The sequence below is a fragment of the Bombina bombina genome, chromosome 2 (genome assembly GCF_027579735.1).
Source record: "Bombina bombina isolate aBomBom1 chromosome 2, aBomBom1.pri, whole genome shotgun sequence".
NCBI lineage: Eukaryota > Metazoa > Chordata > Amphibia > Anura > Bombinatoridae > Bombina > Bombina bombina.
Window position 1 is genome coordinate 688,064,032 of NC_069500.1, and position 23,292 is coordinate 688,087,323.

Genomic DNA, 23,292 nt, shown 5'->3' on the forward strand with positions numbered 1-23,292 from the left:
TTATTGAGATAATTACATTTAAAGGGACATAAAACCTGTCATGATTCAGATAGGGCATGCTATTTAAAACAACATTCAAATTTACTTCTATTATCAAATTTACTCTGTTCCTTGGTACCCTTTGTTGAGAAGCAGAAAGGAAGGGGTAGGAGCGCACACCTGAGTGGTACAATAAATGGCATCAGTTTTAAAACTGTGGTATACATTATCAAAAACACTAGATAGCAGCAGTGTTTCCTGTCATATACTGTTCATGAAATGTCTATGCTACCTACCTAGGTATCTCTCTAACAAAAAATACTAAAAAAAACAAAGCAAATTTGATAATAGAATTGCATTGGAAAGTGTTTTTAAAGCTGTATTCTCTGTCTAAATCACAAAAGAAAAATTTATGTCCCTTTAAGCAAAATTATTAACTTATGTGTTTATGTTATTATTCTTTCGGAGACAAACACAGACATAAAAAAGTGGAATAGAAGCTTTTTTTTTAATAAAACAAAATACAAATTAGAACAAAAAGTACACATATAATGGTGTTGTTCAGTAATTCAATCCCAACATATAAACTACTACGACATGAAAATAACAATAAACATAAGCAGCCTTTTATTCAATCAATATTTATACAAGTTACAACCTACGTAATAGCCATTGGAATCTTGCAAATTTAGGCCTAGTTTTCATTGAGGTGGGAACATTCGGAAACTAATGGTAACATAAAAATTCTCTATAGACTTTAATGTTTTTATCACCAGTTTCCACAATTTACCACATCAATGGAAACTAGGCCTAAGTTATCTGAGGATATCAACAAGGAATATAAATAAATATTGCATGTAAAGTACACATTTTATTGCACCTTAATAGCTGATTATGTGATGTATAAAACATACAAGAGTGTGGAAAAAAAACCTGCAAAATCTTATAAAACTTGGTGAATAATGTTTGAGAACTTTGTGCATATGTATTGCTAAATGCATTTCAATACAACCGTATATATATATATATATATATCTAAACTCCTTAATTAATAAAATATGTTAACATTTGTAAAAATTAGCAAGAAAAAATAGGTGCTTATTGATAGGACAATTACCTCAGCACCTGACTGATTTTACTTTATGAATGTCTGATGCAAAATCTAATCACACTATGGGCTCTCTGCTCTGGAAAGATTATCTAAGAAGTATCGACAGTAGAGATGTGCATTTGTTTTCAGATAAATGCACATTTGACGGAAATCATCTCATTTGTTTCCTTTAAAAAAAATGCAAGGGTTAAATACTTACCTTCTCTAGAGCGTGTTAAGGTAAGTATTTGTAGCTACAGGTGAACTTCTCACCTGTAGCTTCGAAAAATGTACATTAATCATATAACAAAAATTAATGCAAATGTTTAACGAATATTCGATTTTTGCTTTAAAGGAAATAATAAATGAATAGTGCAGGAAATAAATATTTGGGGAAATGAATTTAGTTGAATATCTGAAACGAAAATTATGTCCGAAGCAAAATTTATTTGGTCTACACATGTCTAATCGTCAGTACTGCGGGGCCTTTTAAAGAATTTTAAATAGTCATATCTGTTTATCTTTCTATGCAGGGTTCTGGATATGAAGGACAAACACATATACTACGATATAATGCTCAAAAAAGCATCAAAAGAGTGATTTTTGTCTATGCCGGTGAGTTTTTTTTATTACTAGGCCCTATATGTTATTTGGCTTCTGTTTTAACAAACAGAAGTAAAAACTTTAATGCTGCTATACATTTTATGGACAATCATTTAATTGGTGCAATTCAAACACAAGAGCAAATGTTCTCCTTGACATTCATTCAAAATGTAAAAATTTCCATAGAACAAATGTAATTTTCCTTTAAAACAAAGTGTCAAATTTTGGTGTATCAAATGTAATATTTTAATAAATGTTTAAAAATGAATCAGTTGAAGAAAACACACATTCAAAATGTAAATGTCAACATATAAAATGTTTTTGTTCTTTTTCCTTAATCAAATATTTTACAGAAATGTTATATTAGTGTGCAAAAAAACTTTAAAGGGACTGTCTACTCCAAAATGTTTATTGTTTAAAAAGATAGATAATCCCTTTATTACCCATTCCCCAGTTTTGCATAACCAACTCTGTTATATTAATTTACCTTTGTGATTACCTTGTATCTAAGCCTCTGCAGACTACCTCCTTATTTCAGTTCTTTTGACAGACTTGTATTTTAGCCAATCAGCGCTGGCTCACAAATAACTACACGGGAATGAGCACAATGTTATCTATATGGCACACATGAGACTAGTGCTGTCTAGCTGTAAAAAACTGTCAAAATGCACTGAGATAAGAGGTGGCCTCTAAGGATTTAGATTTCAACAAATAATATCAAGAGAAATAAAATGGGACGATAAAAGTAAATTGGAAAGTTGTTTAAAATTGCATGCCCTATCTAAATCATGAACGTTTAATTTTGACTAGACTGTCCCTTTAATATAAAATATTTGGCCAGCCAGCATTCATTATTTTAATGAATATGCCAACACATTGACCATTGCTAATTTGAATGTAAAATAAATCTGAAGAGTGTTAATGAGAGATTCAAGTGCTTATGCCTGCAGTAGAGAATATTTGGTAAAAGGATTTTTTATATAGTTAAAGCATAAAATGATTCATAAGATTGTTAATATTGTCTATTATGTAGCCTTTGAAAGGCTGAAGTTGGGTATTCCATGTTCTATCTACATATAATTATTATTTTTGAGTAGAGATTAAAGTATAAGGATACATTTAAATCACTATGCCCTCCCTATATAACTCATATAGATTGTATAGGAACCACTGTCAGTCCATCTATGCATATTAAACTTCAGAATGCTCAACAGGCTGTAACGTCGTTTTTGAATAACGCAAATTAATATTTCATTTATCATAAGATGTGTTTGTCTGCACCTATGTGTTTTGAACCTTCTATGTGTATTTAAGTGATGAATAAACATATGGGCCTCGATCCGATATACAGCGTCGCCCGCAGAAGCCGGCGACGCCAACATTTGCGCGGGTTTGGTATCCTATATACGGCGTAACCTAGAAGTTACGCTCGTATATTTCTGCCTTCGCCCGTAGTTTTTTGGGCCATAGGCAAGTATACCAAACCCGCGCAGTTTGGTATCCAATATACAGCGTAAGGACTTACGTGGCAAAAATGGAGAAATCTTACTCCATTTTCACCTCGCCACAAAATGCAGCCGTAATAAACCTTATGCTGTCTATTGGAGCCCCGTAACTCCCTAAACTACCTGCCAAATAAAACCTAACACCTAACGCATGCGCAATGTCTATCTACCTGTCAACCGCAATCTGCTAAATAAAACCTAACACCTAACGCATGCGCAATGTCTATCTACCTGTCAACCGCGATCGGCTAAATAAAACCTAACGCATGCGCAATGTCTATCTACCTGTCAACCGCGATCCCCCGCCACAATCCCTAATAAAGCCAATAGAATAAGAGCTACTGTAATTCTATTGGCTATTCTAATCAGCTAATAGACTTACAGTAGCTCTTATTCTATTGGCTATTCAAATAAGCCAATAGAATTAAAGTAGCTCGCATCCAATTGGCTGATTTGAATTTGAAGGCTCAAATCAGCCAATAGGAATTCAAGGGACGCCATTTTTAATCGCGTACCTTGAATTCCTATTCAGTGTACGGCGGCGTTCGTATGAAGAGGATCCTCCACGTTCCGGCTCTGGTCTTCAGTTCCAGAGGTCTTCGGTTCCACCATCGCCGATCTTCAGTTCCAGCATCGCTGGTCTTCAGTTCCAGATGGACGGTCTTCAGCTCCGCGGTCAATGATCTTCAACTCCTCCGCTCCGCACCGGCTGGATCCTGGAAGAAGAAGAGGTCGCCACCTGGAACAGGACCTTCTCCGCCGGTCTTCAGGACAGGTAAGGAGCACTTGGGGGTTAGACTTAGGTTTTTTTAAGGGGGGATTGGGTGGGTTAGAATAGGGGTATGTGGGTGGTGGATTGTAATGGGTGGGGTGTTGTTTTTTTTACAGGCAAAAGAGCTGATTTCTTTGGGGCATGCCCCACAAAAGGCCCTTTTAAGGGCTGGTAATAGAGCTGTGAACTTTTGTAATTTAGATTAGGGTAGGGAATTTTTTTTATTTTGGGGGGCTTTGTTATTTTATTAGGGGGCTTAGAATAGGTGTAATTATCTTAAAATTCTTGTAATCTTTTTTATTTTTTGTAATTTAGTGTTTGTTTTTGTAATTTAGTTTAGTGTATTTAATTGTAGTTTAGTTTAGATATTTGTAGTTTATTTAATTTATTGATAGTGTAGGTGTATTTGTAACTTAGGTTAGGATTTATTTTACAGGTAAATTGGTAATTATTTTAACTAGGTAGATATTAAATAGTTATTAACTATTTAATAACTATTGTACCTAGTTAAAATAAATACCAAGTTACCTGTAAAATAAATATAAACCCTAAAATAGCTACAATGTAATTATTAATTACATTGTAGCTATCTTAGGGTTTATTTTATAGGTAAGTATTTAGATTTAAATAGGAATATTTTAATTAATAATATTAATATTAATTAGATTTATTTTAATAAGAATTTAGTTAGGGATGTTAGAGTTAGATAGGGTTATTATACTTAATATATATATAATATAATAACGATATTAACTATATTAACCCTAATATAATTAGGGTTAATATAGTTAATATATATAATATAATAACTTTATTAACTATATTAACCCTAATATAATTAGGGTTAATATAGTTAATATAGCTGGCGGCGGTGTAGGGGATTAGATTAGGGGTTAATCTATTTAATATAGGTGGTGGCAGTGTAGGGGGATTAGATTAGGGGTTAATCTATTTAATATAGGTGGCGGCGGTGTAGGGGGATTTAGATTAGATGCAAAAGAGCTGATTTCTTTGTGACAATGCCCCGCAAAAAAGCCCTTTTAAAGGCTAGTAAAAGAGCTGATTTCTTTGGGGCATGCCCCGCAAAAAGCCCTTTTAAGGGCTGGCAATAGAGATGTTACTTTGGGGCAATGTCACGCAAAAGGCCCTTTTAAGGGCTGGTAATAGAGGTGATTACTTTAGGGGGGTTAAATTAGGGGTTAATTAATTTAATATAGCTGGCGGCGGTGTAGGGGGATTAAATTAGGGGTTAATAATTTTAATATAGCTGGCGGCGGGGTAGGAGCTCACATTAGGTGGTAGGTAATATAGATGGTGGCGGTATAAGGGGCTCACATTAGGGGGTAGGTAATATAGATGGCGGCGGTGTAAGGGGCTCACATTAGGGGGTAGGTAATATAGATGGCGGCGGTGTAAGGGGCTCACATTAGGGGGTAGGTAATATAGATGGCGGCGGTGTAAGGGGCTCACATTAGGGGGTAGGTAATATAGATGGCGGCGGTGTAGGAGCTCACATTAGGGTGTAATATAGATAAAATAGGTAGCGGCGGTGTAGGGGGCTCACATTAGGGGGTAATATAGATAAAATAGGTAGCAGCGGTGTAGGGGCTCACATTAGGGGGTAATAGAGATAATGTAGGTGGCGGCGGGGTCCGGGAGCGGCGGTTTAGGGGTTAATACATTTATTATTATTAGGAGAGTGAGGGGGGATAGCGGATAGAGGGTTAGACGTGTCAGGCTATGTTTAGGAGGCGTGTTAGACAGTATGGGTGATTTAATAACTTAGTCAGGTTTTTTATGCGGCGGCAGTTTCTAAAGTGCCGAAAGTCACTGGCGACTCCAGAAATTTGTACTTACGCAGATTTCTGGACATCGCTGGTTTGTGAGACTTACGGCACTTTGGCCTCTGACGGCGCCGTATATGGGATAGCTCGAGTTGCGAGCTGAAACTACGGGCGGCGCAGGTTTCCAAGCTTGCGCCGAAACCTGCGCCGTATATCGGATCGCGCCCATGATATTTAATATTGATAGGGTGCAAGCCTTGTTGCGTTTTGTTTTATTTGTAAAGAAATGCCATACAATGAAAGCTGTGCCATTTTTATGAGCTATACATATATATATATATATATATATATAATATATATATATACGTGTATATATATATATACACACACACACACTTTAGTATTCTTAGCAACAAAATTTTAGGAATGGATGGCTTAAAGAGTGAGCTCTGTGCTTCTGTATGGCAAATATGTCTAATTCTTAATTCATTCTATTGCATTCCACTGTTTGCTTACATTGGGGAAAATATATATAATTCTTTAACTTAGTCAGTGACAGAGGCTTATATATTTCCTTACATTTTTTTCTCCACACACAGGGACGCTAATATAACCCCGTTATTATTATAGAAATCCTGATTACCCAAGACAAACAGGATTACTTTAGAGACCATCCTAGAGTCATTTGATGATCATCAAACTACTTTAGAATCCATTTGCCCATCATCAGACATCATCAGGCTTGCTAAATAATAAGCTAAAGTAAAAAATGATTTGTGATTACTTCAGAATGATTAGCAGATTACCTTACTAATTAATGCACAAGCATGAACAGCCAGTGAATGACTCTAGTCATCTCATTTAAATATTTCACCCTGTGGGCACACTTCAGGGTGGCTTCTGATGACTAGACTTGAGTCATTGATTACTTCAGAATGACTCCAGGAAGATCATCCTTTTTGACCAGGGTAATGAAAATAAAACTTGAGAACACACTGCATTTATATTTCTTTAGATGTTACCCTTTGTATCACCTATTAAATCAGATACATATCTATCTATGTATTTCAATGTATTTCTTTTTTTTTAATGTTGATGTAAATTCATATTGTGCTTCAGTGGCTTCCTTTGTGCTGTATTTCCTCACACAATTCTCCATCAACACAATGTGTGCACATGAAGCTTTTTGGCAGCTTATATAATAAGGCACAGATTTGGATATTTAAAGATAAAATTCTACATTGAGGTGACTCTTCATCAGACTTGAACAGTAGAAACCGCCCGTTCGTACATGCGTTCCAAAATGCGATGAATGCATGCAAAGCTGGGCCTATCCGAGGGTATCTTGCTCCAGCAAAGACGCATCAGATTATATAGCTCCAAAGGGCAGTTCTCTGGACATGACAAAATATTTCCGTCTCGGACATAGTAGATGACTTCTTCATGAGCCATACCATAATATGGCTGCATGCCATAAGAGAATATTTCCCACAGGACCACACCGTAAGCCCAGCAATCAGATTCTGATGTATAACGATTATAGAAGATAGACTCTGGAGGCATCCAGCGAATTGGAATTGCATCATTCTCATTTGCTTTGTAATAATCAGCTGAATATATATTTCTAGAAAGTCCAAAATCAGCAATTTTAACCACCATGCTCTCGCCAACTAAACAATTTCTTGTGGCTAAGTCTCTGTGGACAAATTTGCGTTCTGACAAATAAGCCATACCAGCTGACACCTGACGTGCAATGTGGAGCTGATCAGTGCAAGAGAGCGGAGATGGATTGAAGTCAGACAGTCTTACTTTTGCAGCAAGACTAGAGTGACTTAGACTACTGAGAGCTCGTGGTGATCTGTGCCGCAGGTATTCATTTAGATCTCCATGTGCCATATATTCAAAGAGTAAACACATTGGCTTTCCAACAGCACAAACTCCTAGAAAAAAAAAAACAATAAGTAATGTTATTTCATGATAATTCAACAATGAGAACAAAACTGTTTTGATTATTATCTTGTAAAATATATTTGTTTGATTGGATTGTTTTATTATAGGATCAATAAAACACTCTCTGGAGTGTAAACTACGTAATTAATTTAAAGGGACATAAAGAAGCAATATTGAAAGGCTATAACTTGTTGGTTATAGCCTTTATAAAGTGTTTTATTATTGCACTATTGCTTGTGCAGAAGTGTAGGGTTAAATACATAGTTAAAGTCATCTACAGATCAGCAATGCACTACAGGTCTGGAGTGCCTTTGAGCCAATCATGGATGACATGTGTGTATACCTATCACCAGCCCTGTTTTGCCTAGGATTGGCCGATGAGGAGACAATTTTAAAGACATTATATATATTATACATACGAAATTTTTTTTTTAAAGCCATTTTAAACTGTCAGTGTTTTGCCATCCAAAGACACATTCCCTGAAAAGCCTCATGGGTGATGTAATTATTGCCTTTGCTATAGTCAATTATATACAATACTGCTTAGGCAATAATTGCAACAATAACAAGCTCTAGCACTAAACATATATAAATTGTTGCAGGCAAAATACTCGGTTTCATATAAAAGTTGCAATTTGTGTAAAAAATTCCAAGTAAGTTTGAAACTTTACCAATATTTAACTGCTGGAGTTTGCCTTTAATTTAATGCCTTTATTTCTTTATAGTCATTGTATGTGAGGATGGTTGTATGGCTTAGTGGTTGAGCGTTATCCAACTTGAATTTTACTGCGTAACCCCATAGAAGTCTATTATATCAGGGATTTAGCACACCCGCACTATCTAACATGCAGATGTTAGCATGCACTAGACTATCGCTTGAGCGAAAAAAAAATTGTACTTGGACTTGTAGAATGGAAGTAGAATTAATTGCAATTGAACAATGTTAATGTGCCATAGCACTAAAAGTGTTGCTCTTATTTGTAGTCTAGGCCTAAAAGTTTTCTTTTAAAATTTTTTTTATTGAAAGCCAAAGTCGAACATATTTCAAATGAGAATTACAATAAAAATTATGTCATTTTACATTATTGTTTTAATCATTAAGAGTGCTTTGATCATAATTGAAAGGCGATGAAAAACAATAACATTTTGTCTAGCATCAATTTTTACTGACTTGTATGTTTAAAGAGTATGTCATATCTATTCACATATAACATGAAAAGGAAAAATTCTACTATTTGGCTATGACCTCATTAATGAAATGTTCGATAATATCTTAGATAGAGAACAATGGAAGGTTATATAATTTATATTAAAGTTATATATGATTCCCAAAGTGATTGCATCTGTGCGTATGTATCAAATTTTTTAATTTTCATAAAGTGATATTCCTCTTATGAATTTCTTGGTGCCATTGGGATATAATGGGTATTTTATCAGGTTTCCAATTTCTTGCTAACATTATTTAAAAATAGTTGCTCAAGATATTGAATAGCTTTTTTTGTGGTGTGTTGAATTTCTTAGGGGTTTTACCAAAAAGCCATAGGCATGGATCTAATGGTACATTGATTTCTAAAATTTTGCTTGATTCACGTGCTATCTGGTCCCAAATGTCTGAAAGTTTTGGGCATTGCATGCCACCAATATGTGGTCCATGTGTCCTGTTGGTGAGCCACATCTCCAACAGTTTGCTGTATTAAGGTTATATATTTTCTTACATCTTGCTGGTGTCAGGTACAGTCTCTGTAATATCTTAGTGTTGAGTTCTATATATTTACATGAAATGGGAGATTTTTTGACACTGTTGTAAATTAGTATTGCGTCTGTATAGGAGATGTCTATTCCAAGTTCTGTACTCCACCTATCTATGTAGTAGGGAGTATTTCCCGGTAATATTTGTTGTAATATATTATTATATGTTAGGGATAAAGCATGTCTAGTTGGGGTGTTTTTAGTACATAGGGATTCGTAGGGGGTTAAGGATCTGATCATATTCCTATTTTGTGGATGTGTTGACACGTATGAGATGCATTGTCTGTAAAAAGCCAATTGTTAAATGCTGGGAAGCCCATTGTGACTAAATCGGTGAGTGTGGCTGATTGTTGGTTATTTCCTAAATGGAAGACTTGTAGTGCTCGATTATTCGGGCCTAAGGTTTTTTGGGGGGTTTGACATTCATGGAGTGAATTCTGAATTGTGTGTCAGGGGTGTAAGTGGAGATATTTTAGAAAAGATGTGGGGGTAGGTAAATTATTTTATCCCAAACAGAGTCATTTATCATTTTTGTGCTGTCTTTTAGTAGTTTATCTCTCTCTTTTGGGGACCAGCATAGTGCACCTAAATGAGTTAATTGTGTTATGTCATGTTCTAGTTGGACCCAGATTTTGTTTTGTACATTAGTGAAGCAGTCTATTATGTGTTGGAGGAAGATAGCTTGTCTGTATTTAAGAAGGTCAGGGACCCCTAGGTCATCCATTGTTGTTGGAAGGTGCATCATTTTCTTAATAATCCTGGGTCTGGAGTTTCTCCAAATAAATTCTAATAGTTTCCCCTGTAATTAACCTATGTAGGTTTTTGGAGTTGGGATGGGGAGAGTCTGAAATATATAGAGCAGTCTAGGGAGGATGCTCATTTTGACCAGATTGATTCTGCCTAACCAAGATATTTTTTTGCTCATTCATGAAGAGAGGTCTGAGATTATGGCTGTGAGGAGTGGTTTATAGTTAAGATTGAAAAGGTCCTCTGGGTTGGAGGTTAATCGTATTCCAAGGTATTTGAGGGATATTTTTTGACATTGGAAAGGGCATATGTTTTTTACTAACTTTTCTTCGTTGAGAGGTAGGTTAATATTTAGTATTTCAGATTTACTTTTGTTGATTAGAAAGTTAGATACCTGGCCAAATTCCTCTAAGTGTTGTAAAATATGTGGTATAGTAGTAAGGGGGTTGGTAATGAAGAATAAAATGCTGTCTGAATATAGCATTAACTTATGATGTGTGTTTTCTAGCTTCAATCCTTTAATATCAGGGTGGTTTCTTATTTTCAGTGGTAGTATTTCAATCACACAGGCGAATAATATTGGGGATAAGGGACATCCCTGTCTAGTGCCATTTTATATGTTAAAAGGGGCTGACAGTGAACCATTAACTCTTACACGGGCGATTGGGGATGCGTACATTGCGAAAATTCTGGCCAAGAATTTAGGTCACATTCCCATTTTAACTAACACATTGTTCCGTGTCAGTTGACAGAACTAAGAGAGATATGTGGTGTAACGTGGCATATTCTATTAATTGACTCTGATAGTGTTGTCCTTTGCTTCCCTTGAAGGGACAAAGCCAACTTGATCCTTATGAATTAGTTCTTGGAGGACCGCATTGAGCCGGTTAGCCAAGAGTTTGGTGAACATTTTAAGGTCTGTGTTAATAGGGAAATTGGTCTGTAATTTTGTAAATTTAAGTGATCTTTGCCAGGTTTTATATATGATGGAGATATGTGCTTCCAGGGCTTGAGAGGAGAACGGTTCTGAGTCATTTCTAGAGTTAAAAGGGTTAGTAAATAATACAATAATACATTTAGGTCTAGGCCTAAATGTTTAATCAAGCATAATATAAAACAAAAGTTCACCAAGTTAAAAAAGTCACACATTCCTGTTACTACTGTGGATGCAAAAGAAGCCAACTCTCCCATAAACTGAAGCAATATCCAAATGTGCGTCAAAGAGGAAAAATTACTTGTTTAAGCTAAAGTGGCCACCAGATTTCTCCATAAATCAAAAAGCTACTGTACAGTCAATACTGTTAAATTTCTGTAAATACTTCTTTGCCAAAAAATACCTAGTCCTTTTTTTAAAAAAAACAAAAAAAACCATCTACTGAATTTGCTAAAACATTCCTTAAACTTATTATATTTACTGTAAGAAAAAACGTATGCTGTTCTAGTTAAAATCTCTGCTCCTCAAGTCTCATTGGATGGCCCTTCTCCTTTGTACATCATCTGCTGATGAAAATGTCATCTAACAGTTGCTTATATAGGGTTATATCGGTAATAATATCCCTTGTGTGATGCATATTTTTGAGAGTAAATTGTGTAAACTGCAGCCTTTTCAGCCTATCTTAATTTCGTAAATTCTTACATTCTCCTTATTAATTTTGTCCCCCTTAAAAATGTACTAAAAGAATGGCATTGTTAAATGAAACACTTTGGGGTCGATTACAATCATTTAGAAAAATCTTTCTAATGAGTTTCAACAGAAAAAACACCATTAAAGACTAAGGGGATTTTTGTAGATAAATTATTGGATACGTTTTTCTAAAGGATTGGAATCAATCCATTTAGGGCCATATTATGAGTGGCGAGTTAACAGTTATGCACGAGCGAAAAGGGATTTATCACTGGTGTTTGCGTGTGTCAAGTTTACCGCTCGTATTACAAGTTGAAAGTAAATGTGATTGCTTGAGCACAATCACGATTAATGCTAGAATGATTACCACGTCCTCAAAGCTCTGGTTAACTGTTTTGTGAAACAAAAAGTGTCACAAAACACATCAAACATACATTACAAGTACAGTTACATTCATAATATCACCATCTAATAAAAATGATTTTTAAAAAAATGGCACAAAAAAGTTAAAAGGGCTCAAAGATATGAGGTGTTAGAAAACAAACAAACAAAAGGCAGGCAAAGGGCTTTAACATAGAGATATATACATATACATGTCTAAACATGTATATGAATGTATATACACATGTAATTATATGTGTACAGTATATATGTATTTACAGACATATATACACATATATAAATACATAAATACATATGTACACATACAGTATATAGAAGTGGATTGCAGCCCTTTGCAGTCAAGTAGCTAAAAGCATGTAAAAACATATTTGTGCCATATTCATATTTGATAAAGTGTTATACTCTGTATTTAATGTAAATGTTTCACATTTCAATGTTCTGCACATAGCAGAATGTGTTGTATGTCTTTTTAAATAGATATTCCTAAATATATCTGTATATATCTATACCTAAAAATAATCATGTATATACTGTATATAGGTATAGATATATTGTACCAAAATACCATCAGATATATGTAGAAATATGTATTTATTAATAAATAGAACATATTCTCTAATATGATGAACATTGGAATGTGAAATATTAATATTTTCATGTTGGGTTAGAGAAATTGAGAATATGCAATTGGGTTTGCATGCAAGTAGGGTGTTTTTTCCACTTTTTTTGCTCCATTGACTACTCTGGACCTTTAATACAAGCCGTACCTGATGTGTGCAAAAAGCTTACGTCTAGCGGAGTTAGCGAGTGAGCGGGAGCATTAAATACTGCTATACTTGTAATCTGGCCCTTAATTTGTATGCACACCATTTTGCAGTGCAGTGCTTAATTAATTATATATTCTATCTATAAAAAAATATATCTAATGTCCATGTAAAAACTCTACTTCCTGCTCTGTCTTGAGCTTATCACACACCCCTTCCTTCAATTATTAATTCATATTTTTCTCACGTTCATATACTCTACTCATCTCTAATTCTTTTTTCCCCTCCCATATTGTGACTGAAGAGATTGAACAAAATTGCTTTACACACATTTCAATTTTAAAAGATAGAAGTAGTTTAATCCAGTGTTAATGTTATGATTTCTTAAATGTCTTAGCCTAAAGAAAGTGTATAAAATAATTATTTGTGGGAAATCTTGAATATTTATACTTATGAAACTGTCCTTTATATTGTTGTAGTGTCCATGTGTTGCCTGCATCTCAATGCAAATGATTATGGTTACATAGAAACTTGAAGAATTAACAAGTAAGGGTCACCGGGTCTCTCCAAGTTAAAAAGAAATGTCAAGAAGCAGATCATTTTAAAATTAACAATGGAAAACTAATCCTGATTCACCAAGAAGCCAAACAACTCTTCAGAGAGACATATATCTCCAGTTTCATCATTATCCTATGGTGATTTTCAACTAAGTTTATAAAAAAAAACATTTTAATAATTTTTGGACCATCTCCATTGAGTCTAGTCCACTCAGAGTTCAAAACACATCCGTCTTAATTGGTAGGAATATTCCCACTGCTCCTATTGGAATAATCATTCTGTATTTGCCATTAAAACATCTATCCATGTTGATATTTTCCTAAACTGAATATTACATTCAATACAATATAATGTGACATAATTTAAAGCAGGAAATATATATGTTTACTGAACACAAAATATATACATAATATATCAGACAACTAGAAATAATTAAAAAAAAGTTATATTTATATAATTTAGGACTTTACATATAAAATAGTTTATTCTGAATTCAGTAGGTTTAAATGAGAATAATGACTATTGAAAATTCTAAAAAAATTAAGTAAAACCATAAAAAAAACAAAAAAAAAACAGAAAAACAAAAAGTTCTATATATGGCCCCTAACTATTTTTGAAAACATATATCTGACAATAACTATTGAGATATGACAGTCTGGTCAAGTAACAATATAATAATTAGACATCTACAGCCATGTAAATTTAAGTAGCAGTGTAAGGATCTGCTGGCAGCAGAAAATAGAGACAACTAATATTAACAAAAATGTTATACTATAGAATTCAAACAATTAAATTAACCTATTTTTCAATGTTAACAGAACATAAAACTCTCTGATTGAATTTGAGTCAATGACTAGCTCACAGAAGTACAGAAGTTACACATCTGCATGATCTAATAGCTCTAGTCAAAGTGATGCAAAAATGTCTCAGCCTTCTCTAGTCTCCCACCTATATATGCTAGATTAAGGCATGATTGGACAAGCCTGTATGACTAAAATCCAAAATTTAAAGCCTGACTGGCTGTCCCTAGTATCAGTCATGAGTAATACTGAGGCAATATTGGACAGGGGGTGGACACATGAATGGTCAGACCTGCTGTACATCATTACAAAAAATAAAATTATTAAAGGGACACTGAACCCAATTTTTTTCTTTCGTGATTCAGATAGAGCGTGCAATTTTAAGCAACTTTCTAATTTACTCCTATTATCAATTTTTCTTTTTTTTTATTTGAAAAAGAAGGCATCTAAGCTTCTTTTTTGGTTCAGAAACTCTGGACAGCATTTTTTTATTGGTGAATGCATTTATCCACCAATCAGCAAGAACAAACCAGGTTGTTCACCAAAAATGGGCCGGCATCTTAACTTACATTCTTGCATTTCAAATAAAGATACCAAGAGAATGAAGAAAATTTGATAATAGGAGTAAATTAGAAAGTTGCTTAAAATTGCATGCTCTATCTAAATCATAAAAGAAAAAAATTGGGTTCAGTGTCCATTTAACTAAACAGTATAACTCCTACCCCCTTCCTTCACTTTTTTTATCCCTAAAGATGCAAATGAATTAAAAAAAATTCATTGCATTCAGCTGTTCGTATATAGGACGATTCAATGAATCAGCAAAATTAGGACACATTTTCATTTGTCCAATGTCTGAATGCACATCTTTAATGTACACATCTCCACCCGGCATTGTGGTGATTATTTATCATTGCATCACTTAATGCTCAAGCAGCTATTACCCCTGTACTTGCTCAAACATCTGCATGATAGAAGGGCTTATCAATCATGTCTGTTGGATATGAACTGGATGCTTTAACTCCACCCCTCTTCTTTATGGTGGTAGGGAGTTGAAGTAGCTGTGGTGATGCAAATAAATAATTTCATATTGATTGGCTATCATAGAAATTGTGAGTAAACTTTTAATCTGTACTATTGAAATTGTTTTAAAAGTGGTGTTTTTAAACGTCCCCATCTCACACCCAAACACAGCTAAAATGTTTCTATCAACCATATTATTTAATTGTGCTAAATAGATAACACTCTTGTGCTGGAGACCCTCAAAGATTCACACTTCTGTATTGTTATTAAAAAATAATCTCTCTAAATAGAAAGAGGCATGAAAGAGGGACTGACTGTGGATGTTCTGTGGCCCTTAGATATGTGGTCAGGATTTTTTTATCTACACCTCCGATCATTCATTCTATTACCTCTGTGAAATATCTTTAAAGTTTGTGCTTATGTTCAAGTGGACTGTTTTATAGAGAGTTTTTTTATTGTTTTAATATGTTTGTTCTGTATTATTATTTCTAGAGTGCCAACAGATTCTGCAGGGCTATAACCATATACATGATATGCAGGTACTATTTAAAGGAAACACGTGGGCAGAGGGTCCTGTCAAGAGTTGCACTGTTGTAATTAGCTCTCATAATGATGATCTACAAATAGATGGGCTCATCAGCTTACATGCTAAGGGGGTTCAAGGGGATAGCAAAGAGGTAAGAAACTGAGGTTAGAAGAGGTTAGCGCATGTTGTATGCATCTCTGAACAGTAGAGTCTTAAAGGGACACTGTACTCAAAAAATTTCTTTCGTGATTCACATAGAGCATGCATTTTTAAGCAACTTTCTAATTTACTCATATTATCAAATTTTCTTCATTCTCTTGGTATGTTTATTTGAAAAGCAAGAATGTAAGTTTAGATGCCGGCCCATTTTTGGTGAACAACCTGGGTTGTCCTTGCTGATTGGTCAGCACCAATAAACAAGTGCTGTTCATGGTCCTGAAGCAAACATTTGCTGGCTCCTTAGCTGAGATGCCTTCTTTTTCAAATAAAGATAGCAAGAGAATTAATTAAAATTGATAATAGAAGTAAATTAGAAAGTTGCTTAAAATTGCATGCTCTATCTGAATCATGAAAGAAAAAATTTGGGTTCAGTGTCCCTTTAAAGAAGCCCTCAAATCTTTGAAACTAGGGGAGAGTCTTGTGGAACGAGGCAGAGAGTTCCACAAAATAGGGGCCAGTCTGGAGAAGTCCTGTAGACAGGAATGTGAAGAGGTAACAAGAGAGAAGGAGAAGAGGAGGTTGTGAGCAGAGCGAAGGGGATGGGAGGAAAAGTATCTGGAGGCAAGGTCGGAGATATAGGTCTGAAATCTGTATGATTTTGTGAACCTGGTATTCTTCACAGTGGTTCTAAGCACAGAGAAGTAAACAATTACAAGATAGATACTACTGTGTTGCTCATAATGAAACTTAACATGTAACTCGCAGCTTTTGAAAGGTGCGGGAACAAATTTTGAATTGCACTGATGTGTCAAGATTTTTTTTTGCAAGATTTTAGTTTAATAAACTTTTTTTTATTGAATTTAGGTCTGTGTATCTCCCAATTTCTTGGTCCATTATATTTACCTATTTATTTTTATACATAAAAATGTATTTAAAAAAAAAAACTTTTGAATTTTGTAGATGTGGCTGTACATCAAAAAAAATGTAACAACTCTCTGATGAAAGAAACACATTCAGGACGTAATATAATTGAATAGGAGTATATTAAACAGAGATTATGGAAGATCAATGGGCTGTTATAAATAAAATACAATCTTACAGAAATTAAAATACATGAGCTCATCACACTGAAATTATGTCTGCGGTTACTTTTATAAAGTACATTCCGAAACTATTTAAAAAAAAAAAAAAAGCTTTCACAATTTGTTCTATTAGTTAATTGCTTACAAATATCTAGACTTACATATGCAATTTCGAATTGCAAAATCAGAATCCCTATTTGGCAAATATAATTATGACCACGACCTTGATTTATTTTCTTTTAATATCTGTGTTAGTTATTAAAAATGCGTAATTATTTAAATTGTGTATAAAAAGTGTCATTTATGAGACTAATTCCTTTGTACAATAGAATGGTAGTTTCCAAACTGTTATGGCACACATGAGAAAAATAAGAAAAAAGTAGGAAAAAAAGAATTATGCACATTTTTGTTTTCATAAATAATTCTTAAATGAACATATTCGGCTAGATTAAAAGTAGAGCACAAGAAAATTAGCACTATCATGGGTTAATAATGCTCAAGTTAAATCAATAGCAATTTTATTTTTTGACACATATATTACAAGTAAAAAGTAATATTTTAGTGCTATAACATTAGTCTGGGGCATAATAACACCTGGATGCTTGATAGCATGGGTGCTTTAAATCCCTCACATAATAGACTTCTATCAGGGGATGCTAAAGAACTCATGTCAGATATTGCTTGAGCTCTAATCCAAAAGTGAGATAAACCTCAGACCAAATAATGGAGTTCATATATATTATGATTTTGCTTTGAAATTTAAAGGGACACTTAACCCAATTTTTTTCTTTCATGAGCAAAACATTTTAAGCAACTTTCTAATTTACTCATATTATCACATTTTCTTCATTCTCTTGGTATCTATATTTGAAATGCAAGAATCTAAGTTTAGATGCCGCCCATTTTTGGTGAACAACCTGGGTTGTTCTTGCTGATTGATGGAAAAAATTCATCCACCAATAAAATAGTGCTGTCCAGAGTTCCTGAACCAAAAAAAAAGCTTAGATTCCTTCTTTTTCAAATAAAGATAGCAAGAGAATGAAGACAAATTGATAATAGGAGTAAATTAGAAAGTTGCTTAAAATTGCATGCTCTATCGAAAGAAAAAAATTGGGTTCAGTGTCCCTTTAATTTAAAATACCACACACATACACACATACATAGCCCTTCCCAGTCCCGCAGCTTCTCATAAACTATATCCTTTAAATTCCACTTTAAATTTTACATGTGATAACTATAAATATAACCAGAATTTCCATATATTTTTCATGTTTGTTTTAAGTAGCAGAAAATGCTATTTGTAATATGAGCGCTAATAGTGCTTCCTGCGTTGTCCATTAAAATTATAGGGCACTATTCTTGGGACCAAGCAAATGATAATGCACCCTCATTTGAGCTCAACTTATATTCTAGGCCTGTATATTTACAAATGAACACATTTCACAAACAGACGGGTATACAATTATAAAGTGTCACTTCTAAATACTACTATTTCTGAAAATGCTTAATTTTAAAGATGTCATGACATGTTCACACTCCTAAGCCTACCTCAGTATGCTCTCATGGAAACTAGCAACTTTGTTCTTTTAAACATCAGACACTTTATGTTGAGAACACTTGCCATCAGTATCCCAATCTATCAGAAAACACATTGGGCCAGATTACAAGTGGTGCGCTAATTATAGGGGAGAGCACAATAAGCCATATCGCTGGACCTCCCTAACATTAGCGCACAACCTGATATTACAAATCCATGGTAAATCCCAAATAACAGAGAATGTTTAGCACGGCTGAAATCACCTATACTTTCAATAGATATTGTGTCCGTGCAAAATAGCACTCATATTACAAGTTGAAAGTTATAGGTTGCATTCAGCAAAAGACAAAACTGTACTAGAATATTTAGCGTGACTTGAGACCTGAAGTAAAGTTCAAGGGTTATTTTTTTTTTTCTTCACAAAACGCATCCAAAATGTAATAAAATAAACTATTATACTCATATACTGTATATACCTTTTAATGAAAATATAATTTTAATATTGATATAAAGGTTTTAAAAGGATTAAAAAGGGAAATTCTATATGGCAAAGTGTTTGACTTGAAAGGGCTCCAGTGTATATGTCTTTGTGTGTATAAATGCATATATTAGAATATTTGTGTATACATGTGTATTTATGTTTATATGTGTAAATATGTATGTACATACATAAATACATATATACACAAATAAAAACATGTATACAAAAATATATAAGTATACACTTTTAAGCCCATTAAAAATAAAAGGAACATAGGGCTAGATTACAAGTCATTATCACTAATGTTAGCAATATTGAAATATAATGGGCACGTTAATTTGAGCGTGTATTAAAAGTTTAAAGCATACGCTGTTTGCAATTATCCTTGCACAAGCAGTTCTTGTGTACTGGAAAGATAGAAGGGAAAAAGAAAGGGCGCCTCCTAGTGTAGCCAATATGGTAATTGGATAAAAAACATGTGTAGATGAATATACTCACAATATATGAAGGCAGAGGTAATGCCTAAGAGAGTGGTCTGGGAACTTGCAGTGTCCCAGCAAACTGTGCACTGTAGCGGGCTGCTCCTTCTAGAATCAAAGGTGGATTCCAAAATCTATAAAAGGAAGGGAGGAAAGGGCGACTCCTAGTGCAAATCAGTATGGTATTTCTGAATCAATTCACTCCCCCAGTAATACGGGTACTCACGTTTTCTGAAGCACCCAAATGATGCAAATGACACCTACTGGACTATTATAGTGGCCCAGTGCACATAACCATTGGCATCCCAGATATGTGTGTTCCAACTTAACACTGGTGTGCGGCAGCGGTTAGATCAAGCAAGGAGACTCAAAATCTTGCTTAGTAATAAAAAGTTAAATTTATGTTTAAAAGATACAAAACATACAAAGTTAATTTTGTATTTTTTGTATCTTTTAAACATAAATTTAACTTTTTATTACTAAGCAAGATTTTGAGACTCCTTGCTTGATCTAACCGCTGCCACACACCAGTGTTAAGTTGCAACACACGTATCTGGGATGCCAAGGGTTATCTGTACTGGGCCACTATAATAGTCCAGTAGGTGTCATTTGCACTATTTGGGTGCTTTGGAAAACGTGAGTACCCGTATTACTGGGGGAGTGAAGTGATTCAGAAATACCATACTGATTTGCACTAAGAGTCACCCTTTTCCTCCCTTCCTTTCATAGTTCTTGTGAACTGCTTGTGCAATGCCGCCCCATGCAGATTTGCAGAAGGGGGTGTCAATTAGCCCGATCGTATAGGATCGAGCGTATTAATGTCCGCAGCCTCAGAGCAGTGGACAAGTTATGGAGCAGCGGTCTTTAGACCACTGCTTCATAACTGCTGTATCCGCTGAGCCTGAAGGCTCCCGCGGGAACAGGGGCATCAAGCTCCATTCGGAAATGGAGCTTGATAATTCAGCCCCCTTGTGTAAAGGATTAGGGTAAAAATAAAAGTTCCACAAAACAATATAAATACATTAAAATAAATGGTTACACTCACACAAACACTATCTAAAAAAGATTATTCATATAAATATTAATATATATTTTTTTTTATTATGGTTCAAAGGGGTACGGTATATGGCCATGTATTTGACTGCAAAGGGATATAATATATGTATGTATGTATACATATCTATCTATCTATCTATCTATCTATCTATCTATCTATCTATCTATCTATCTATCTATCTATCTATCTATCTATCTATGTATCTATCTATCTATCTCTCTATCTATCTATCTATCTATCTATCTATCTATCTGTGTGTATGTGTGTTTCTAAATAATAATTCTATTATATAATTTAATAATGTGCTTTACTGTGTATTTACTGTGGATATTTAACATGTTCTTCACATACAGGAAAATTGTATTTTTGTTATATATATATATATATATATATATATATATATATATATATATTACATTAACATTATCAAATATATATACATATATATAGAAATAAATAATTAAAAATAAAAAGTAAATTGTTTTCTATGTGAAAAACATTGCAATGTAAAATATGTGTAATGCACTTCGGATTCTAACACAGTGTTGGGATAGCGCAAAGCAAGAATTAGTTATCTTAAGGTGTGTTATGCAAATATTTAATATAAAATAGTGTAAAACATAATAATTATTAATAATTATTTTAGTTACTGTAAAAATGAAATTTGTGCTTATCTGATAAATTTGCTTCTTTCTTGACACTGTGAGTCCACGGATCATCATAAATTACTATTGGGAATATCACTCCTGACCAGCAGGAGGAGGCAAAGAGCACCATGGCAAAGCTATTAAAGGGACACTGTACCCAAAAATTTTCTTTTGTGATTCAGATAGAGCATGCAATTTTAAGCAACTTTCTAATTTATTCCTATTATCAATTTTTCTTTGTTCTCTTGCTATCTTTATATGAAAAAGAAGGCATCTAAGCTTTTTTCTTGGTTCAGCACTCTGGACAGCAGTTTTTGATTGGTGGATGAATTTATCCACCAATCAGCAAGGACAACCTAGGTTGTTCACCAAAAATGGGCCGGCATCTAAACTTACATTCTTGCATTTCAAATAAAGATACCAAGAGAATAAAGAACATTTGATAATAGGAGTAAATTAGAAAGTTGCTTAAAATTGCATGCTCTATCTGAATCAGGAAAGAAATTTTTTGGGTACAGTGTCCCTTTAAATACCAATCCCTTACCCACAACCCCCAGTCATTCGACCAAAGGGAAAGGAGAAAGGAAGTAATATAAGATGCAGAGGTGTCTGAGGTTTATGAAAAAATAAACTGTCTGAATACAGGGTGGGCCATGGACTCACCGTGTCAAGAAAGAAACAAATTTATCAGGTAAGCATAAATTTCATTTTCTTTCTAATGACACGGTGAGTCCACGGATCATCATAATTACTATTGGGAATCAATATCCAAGCTAGAGGACACGGATGATAAGGGAGGGACAAGACAATTAACCTAAACAGAAGGCACCACAGCTTGAAGAACCCTTCTCCCAAAAGCAGCCTCAGCTGAAGCAAAAGTATCAAATTTGTAAAATTTAGAAAAAGTGTCTAAAGATGACCAAGTGGCAGCCTTGCAAATCTGATCTACAGAAGCTACATTTTTGAAAGCCCAAGTAGAAGAAACAGCCCCTGTGGAATGAGCCGTGATTTTCTCAGGAGGCTGCTGACCAGCAGTCTCATATGCCAAGCGAATAACACTCCTCAACCAACAAGAAAGAGAAGTAGCTTTAACTTTCTGACCTTTACACTTCCCAGAAAAAACAACAAATAAAGAAGAAGACTGGCGAAAAACCTTTGTCACCTGCAAATAATATTTCAATGCATGAACTACATCCAGATTGTGCAACAAACGTTCCTTATGAGAAGAAGGATTAGGACACAAAGAAGGAACAACAATCTCTTGTTTAATATTCTTATCAGAAACAACCTTGGGAAGAAAACCTAGAGATAAATAGATAAAGCAGAAATTTGACCCCCTCAGGGTACTTGCAGATAAACACTTTTACAGACCCTCCTGGAGAAAAGACAAAATCCTCAGAATCCTGACTCTACTCCAAGAGTAGCCTCTGGATTCACACCAATACAGATATTTATGCCATATCTTATAATAGATCTTTCTAGTCACAGGCTTATGCGCCTGAATCATAGTCTCAATAGCCGACTCAGAAAAAACACGCTTGGAAAGAATCAAGCGTTCAATCTCCAAGCAGTCAGCTTCAGAGAAACGAGATTTGGATAAAGGAAGGGCCCTTGAAGTAGAAGGTCCTTCCTTAACGGAAGACTCCAAGGTGGAGAGGATGACATTTCCACCAGATCTGTATACCAGATCCTGCGAGATCACGCCGGTGCAATGAGAAACACAGACGCCCTCTCTTGTCTGATCCGAGCAATGACCCGAGGAAGAAGGGCAAATGGCGGAAACACATATGCCAAACTGAACTTTCAAGGAACTTCTAGAGCATCTATCAGCGCAGCCTGAGGATCCCTGGACCTTGATCCGTACTTTGGAAGCCTGGCATTGTGACGAGATGCCATAAGATCCAACTCCAGTTGACCCCACTTGAGAATCAAACTGGAAAACACCTCCGAGTGAAGTTCCCACTCCCCCGGATGAAA

The 23,292-nt window shown here is 34.6% G+C and overlaps 1 protein-coding gene across 1 annotated transcript in view; it reads right to left on the reverse strand.

The window, feature by feature from the left end:
* Nucleotides 1–468: 468 nt before the first annotated feature.
* Nucleotides 469–23,292, reverse strand: part of MUSK (muscle associated receptor tyrosine kinase) — a 329,242-nt gene continuing 306,418 nt past the window's right edge. The window contains exon 17 of the mRNA XM_053700005.1: nucleotides 469–7,673. Within this exon, the coding sequence (XP_053555980.1) occupies nucleotides 6,991–7,673 (683 nt within the window). The 3' untranslated portion in view covers nucleotides 469–6,990. The remainder of the gene's footprint in view (nucleotides 7,674–23,292) is intronic.